Source organism: Choristoneura fumiferana, chromosome 9, assembly GCF_025370935.1.
Source record: "Choristoneura fumiferana chromosome 9, NRCan_CFum_1, whole genome shotgun sequence".
Taxonomy (NCBI): Eukaryota; Metazoa; Arthropoda; class Insecta; order Lepidoptera; family Tortricidae; genus Choristoneura; species Choristoneura fumiferana.
Window position 1 is genome coordinate 288220 of NC_133480.1, and position 6280 is coordinate 294499.

The following is a 6280-nucleotide window of genomic DNA, read 5'->3' on the forward strand; positions in this document are numbered from 1 at the left end:
AGGCTGAGAGTCTAAGCCCATGGCATGGGGTCTAGGCGCGAAGGAGCTCGTAAAAGGAATTTCTTCGTGTCTGATAAAAACGACTGGCGAGCAGAAGGCAGGCAGCTATTTCCGCCAACGTTTGATCCTGGCCACTCAACGCGGAAACGCTGCCTGTCTCCTGGGAACTATGCCGTCGACCTGACATTGTGACAGATATTTTTTAAATGTTTAATTATATTACTTAAAGCATGTTATATTATTGCTGCCAGTCTTTTAGGCAACATGCCACGGAGGTCTTTTTTAGATATATATATATATATGTAGAGTTTTACTTTAGGAAAACACCTTAGTTGGCGAGATAAAATATAATTCAATAAAAACTCAAAAGAAACACAATCTTAATTAAAATAATAAAGCAACACGTCCTTTCGCACACACGTCTTACGTCTTTCTCCTCGACACTCATTCACTCCATCTCCCTCATTCGATCATCACATTCAATCAGTCATTCAGCATATCACTCATTCCTACAGCTCGGCCTTCCTGCTTGTGCCTGTCCTCAGGCACACCGTACCTAAAGTTACACAATGCAAAACATCTTTAAACAAACTTACCTATACTGAAAACAAAACTAAACCGTCATCCATCTAAATAATAAAACAAACTCTTAACAGTAACACCTAAGTAGACATCTCATCATAAACATCTCAACTCATCAATCAAAAAAAAAAAAAATCGTTTGTGGGGCAGTCAGTCGAATACTTTTCGTGAAACCGCAAAAACATAAGAAATAAAAACTCTACCTTATATGCAGTGCAGCATAACGTCTTTTGACTGACCCGCAGTTCATTGACCCCTAGGCCACGGCTTCATGTAATCAGCTGACGTAGAAGTACGAGTGGGTCCTTCTGTCGAACTGTCTGCCTTCTCTACGTCGTACCGGTCCTTGCCCGTCACGGCTGTCACGCGGTAGGGTCCGAAATTTAGGTTTCAATTTCAAACATGTACCAAACTGCGTCCTCATGATAGCCACACGATCTCCAACATGATACAATGTGCTAACTTTGCGTCGTTTATTGTAGTTACGTCTATTTTCTTCTTGCACCTTCAATATCTGCGCCTTCGCTGAACATCGTAGCTGCTCTCGGTTACAGATATAAGCATCTCGTTCCTCTTGCAATAACATATCGTATATTTCAATATCTTCCTTTGTTCGCATTTTCGTTCCAAACATCAGTTCAAATGGTGTCGTATCGATACTTCTTTGATACGTGCTATTAAGAGCTGTCTGCAGTCTCGCAACATGCTTATACCACAGTCCTGGATCTGAAATGCACAGCTTCGTCAATACTGATACCAAAATGCGATGGATTCTTTCAACCTGGCCGTTTCCTCTTGGAATTCCAGTCGTAATAAGCGTATGTTGAATATTCTCCGTCTGACAATATTCCTTAAACTCGTTGCTCGTAAACGCAGCTCCTCGATCTGTAATAAGTCTATAAGGATTACCAAAAGCCTGTTGATGTATCCTTAGCTTGTCCAATGTCTCTTTCGCCGTTGTACTTTTAGTTGGGAATACCCAAACAAACTTCGTGAATGCGTCAACAATCGTAAGTATATAGTTATACTGCTTCTTTGTTTCAGATAAAGGTCCAATATGATCGCAATGTAGTGTGTGCAATGGAATACTGCCCTTATCAATGCAATGAAGAAAACCTTCTTGTTTTCCACTCTTCTTAGTCGCCAGCAGACATGGAATGCATGTGACCATAAACTCGTCTATCTTCTTATGTAAATCTTGTATGTGATAATCTCTACTAATTAACTCCACCATCTTTTTTTTCCAAAATGTCCATTCTCATGTACTCTTTTTATGATATCACCTTCCATTCCCTGTGGAATGACTAATTGCAGTCCTTTGTAGAGTATATCATTCTGCATACAGTAATCCATGTATGGTTTTTCTTTCAAAATTTCTCGAATCGCCCTTAAGCCACAATCTAGTTCTTGAGCTTTCTTGATCTGCTCATGGAATTCTCTGGTAACTACTCCGACATATCTACTCAAAGCATCAACATGTTTCATCTGCGATCCTGTACGATGTACTATTTCATAGTCGTACTCCTGTAGTACTAATACCCATCGAGCTACTCGGGTAGTTAAATCTTTTTTCCTCAGCGTCATCTCAAAAGCCTGGCAATCAGTAATAATTTTAAATTTTAGTCCGTATAAATAATGTCTAAATTTCTTCACTCCTTCAATTATTGCTAAAGCCTCAAGCTCGTAACTCGTGTACTTCTGTTCTGCGTCATTAGTCTTCCTGCTCATATAATACACTGGGTGCATATGGTTGTCATCTGGACATCGTTGAAGTAAAATAGCAGCTACTGCGTACATCGATGCATCCGTGTGCAATTCTGTGTACAAACATGGGTCAAAAATTCTTAATACAGGCTTACTTATCAGTTCCTTCTTCAACATGTTAAACGCTGCTTTCTGAGGTTCACCAAATGTAAAATCAACATCTTTCTTAAGCAATTCTGTTAAAGGTCGTGCAATAAGAGCAAAGTTTTGGATAAACTTCCTGAAGTACGATGCTAAACCAACAAATCCATGTAACTGCTTCACGTTAGTAGGTTGAGGAAATCTTACCACAGCATCTATCTTTTCTGGTGTTGGTTGCACAGTTCCGTCCTCCACAACATGACCAAGGTACTCCACCTTCCTTTGATCAGTTGCGCCTTCTTCCAGTTAATCTCGAGTCCATACTGAGATGCTCTTACTAGTACTAACTTAAGTCGTTCAACGGCTTGTGTCTCGTCCTCTGCAATTATAATGACGTCATCAATAAAAATCAGAACAATTCCCATCTCAATCAAATCCCTGAAAATCGCATTAATAAATCTTGTGAACACCTTTGGACATACCGATAAACCAAACGGAGCCTTTAAAAATTCGTATTGCCCGTTATGTGTCACAAACGCAGTATATTTGACAGAGTCTTCGTGAACTGTCAAATGAAAATACCCATTCTTCAAATCAATTGTACTAAACACCCTTCCCTTTGCCAGCTTATCAATATGATCTCCTATGACTGGCAACGGATATTCGTCTTTCACCATCTTTTTGTTTATCTGTCGATAATCAACACAAATTCTAGTGCTACCATCCTTCTTCTTGACAAGCACCAATGGGCTAGCGTACTCGGAATAACTTACCCGAACCACCCCGTCTTCTAGCCATTGTTTCACCTGACGCTCAACCTCTTGTTGCTCGGCCAAAGCCAGCCGTCGTGGTCGTTGCGCAACCGGGACGTCATCCTTCAATGTAATACGCAACTGAACTGGAGCCTCTTTCGTCTTGTTAGGCCGATACGTCTCAACAACTTGTCTTACCTCCTCTTGTAACTCTGGATCCTTCATGTAACCTATAACATCGGAAACACAAAAACTACACATAAAGTTACGGTACCAATCATTACTAGACTTTAATAAAAGTACTCGACTGCCTTCCATAACAAACGTTACATTCTTTAAAAAATCTTGGCCTAAAATTATAGAAAACGGCATCACATTCCTAGGCACAACATGTAAAATTACGTCTTCGAAACATTGTCCATCTATAAAAATGTTTGTTTTGATAAAACCTAACGAATAAACACGCGTCGAACCAAGTCCACTCAAAGAAATCACGCTCTGTTCATATTTTGGCGCGTTCAAAGCTTGTAAACAGTCAATCGAAATTAAATTTATGTCACTTCCTGAGTCTATCAATGCACCAATATTTTTCCCAAATAAAATAATTTCTTTCATCGGTTTACGATACGTCGGCCGTCCGCCATCCTCGTTGACATTGTTGTTGTCACTCATGTCATTCGCTACAGTCGTCTCCTGTGGCGCCGTCATTGCCGCCATCTTGACCGAACCGAATGAAGTTCCGAACTCGTTCTGTCGTTCGCTCTTGTTCCCGTTCCCGTTCAGAATGTTCCTTTCTGTTGCGTTCGAATTCTTCTGAACACACATGTGACTCGCCGCTGATTCGCCATTTTGCCTTTGATGACTTTTGCTTGTTCCCGCCGTCGATGTACATTGTGATGAAATGTGACCAAATTCATTGCACCGGAAACATTTTAGTCCCTTTGGCTTGTGCGGGCACTCATTGGACATGTGGTTATTCTCTCCGCAACTGTAACACTTACTTTTCGGCTTGTTTCTAAATTCTTGGTTAGGCAAATTTGGGGTCTTCTTAGTTTTCAAATCTTCTTTAAACGTCTCGTAAATTTTGAATTTTTCTTTTAACTCAGAATATGTCGTCACTCCATATAACATCATTTTCTTCATTGGGTCGTCTCTTATACCGTCGATAATATATTTGATCGCGACATAATCGGGCATCTTCCCACGTTTACCCAGTTCTTTCATGATGAGCATATAGTCGATGCACGATTCGTCAGACTTCTTCACTCGTGAACTCATCATTTCGTGGATAGTCTTGCTGTCAATGGTATCAGGGAATTCTTTTAAAAGACTAGCTTTTAACTCATCCCACGTCTTGTACATCCTCTCAGCGCGTAACCATAGTGCCGCAGTACCTGTCAACGACCGCCTTGCCATGAGTAACTGCTGTACCGGCGTCCATCCAAACACCTCGGCATTGTCTTCCACGTCTTGGATCCACTTGGTCGCAGGATACGTCTTATCCTGGCCGGAGAACTTTGGAACCAGTTCCTCTGACAGATGTAACATGGCACCGCCCCTCGTGATGATGACATGGCTTCTTCAAAAGAATCTTCAAATTCTACTCGCCGACTGTTACGTCTTGTTTCTTTAGGCATTTTTCGTCACAAATTATTTTAAATCGTATTTTCGTCGTCTGATTTTTCGTTTGACGTGAGCCGTCGTCGTCGTCTTTTGTTCTATGAACACGTCGTCGTCTTGAAAAAATCCAGTTGGATCGCTGTGATCTCGGTCGAGCCCCCAAAAACTGTAGAGTTTTACTTTAGGAAACACCTTAGTTGGCGAGATAAAATATAATTCAATAAAACTCAAAAAACACAATCTTAATTAAAATAATAAACAACACGTCCTTTCGCACACACGTCTTACGTCTTTCTCCGACACTCATTCACTCCATCTCCCTCATTCGATCATCACATTCAATCAGTCATTCAGCATATCACTCATTCCTACATATATATATTTCATCAATCCCTTTGAAGATCTTTACCGTGTCATAAGGACAATAATGTACTGAGTTAGCACTTTAGTATGCACCGTACTTCCATCAAATTAACATACATCAAGAAATTTATTAATAACATAATTAATTATAATTATTTTGTATACCGGGTGTGGCCATGTAATACAGCAAAAAATTAAAACGTAGATCGTCCTCGTCAATGAACAACATTAGTTCAGCGAACTTTTAAAAAATAATGAAGTCTTTGATTTTCTTTTTTTTCAATCTAATTAAATACTGCTATCAATGTACGATTCCATTCCAGAACACAAACTGAACGTCGCCCTGTCACGTACAAAACATCAGCTTTAAGTAATGTGCTTTATATTGCTTCTTCAAAAATAAATTAAAAGTGTAAATAAAAAATAAAATAAAATATTATTTTTAAAAGTCGCTAAACTAATGTTGTCCCAGTTGACGAGTATGATTCTTAACTTTAATTATTTTTCATATTACAGGCCACACCCGATATAATTACCCCAAAATTAGAGTATAGGTATAAGAAAAAACTGAAACTAAACACAATTTATTAAAGAGTCCCTTTAGGCAAAGCCCCGAGATGCTAGCAGCGTTCCCTTCTGAATAGCTTAGCTAATTCTTTATCCGAGGAAGCTGCCAGCTCTTAAGTCCCTGTGACATTTATCTTTGTTATTTTCTTAAAAAGCTTAGTCCGCATTTAGGACCCCACGGACCATGTCTGCGGACGACTCGAACGGGACAAATTAAAAAATCTATAGAAGATAATTAAATCTAATACAATCTATTTGGTATAATTATAGCTTTAGCTAGAAGTCACTTCATACATCTGAAATCCTCCATGCCTATTCTAACACCTAACGACTTCAAAAAACAAGATTTAATATCGTACACGCAAATGGTAACAATAGAACTGTGACCAGGCTCCGAATATATCAGCCCAGTGTAACATCGCCTGATTTACATAAATACGAATATGTAAATTCGTTTGTAGCATTAGTAAACAATCTACCGGGCAACTACGTTTAGTTTGGATCAGTAACATAACCATTTTGCTTTATAATGAGACAACTAGGCAAGATGT

The 6280-nt window shown here is 39.4% G+C and overlaps 2 protein-coding genes across 2 annotated transcripts in view; one reads left to right on the forward strand and one right to left on the reverse strand.

The window, feature by feature from the left end:
• The window catches only part of LOC141431409 (uncharacterized), a 77898-nt gene extending 73082 nt beyond the window's left edge, over positions 1-4816 (reverse strand). The window contains 4 exon segments of the mRNA XM_074092577.1: positions 1866-2399; positions 2442-2522; positions 2699-4736; positions 4739-4816. Coding sequence (XP_073948678.1) covers positions 1866-2399; positions 2442-2522; positions 2699-4736; positions 4739-4816 — 2731 coding nt within the window.
• The window catches only part of pigs (GAS2-like protein pickled eggs), a 252245-nt gene that overhangs the window by 76725 nt on the left and 169240 nt on the right, over positions 1-6280 (forward strand). The gene's annotated exons all lie outside the window — the stretch shown is intronic.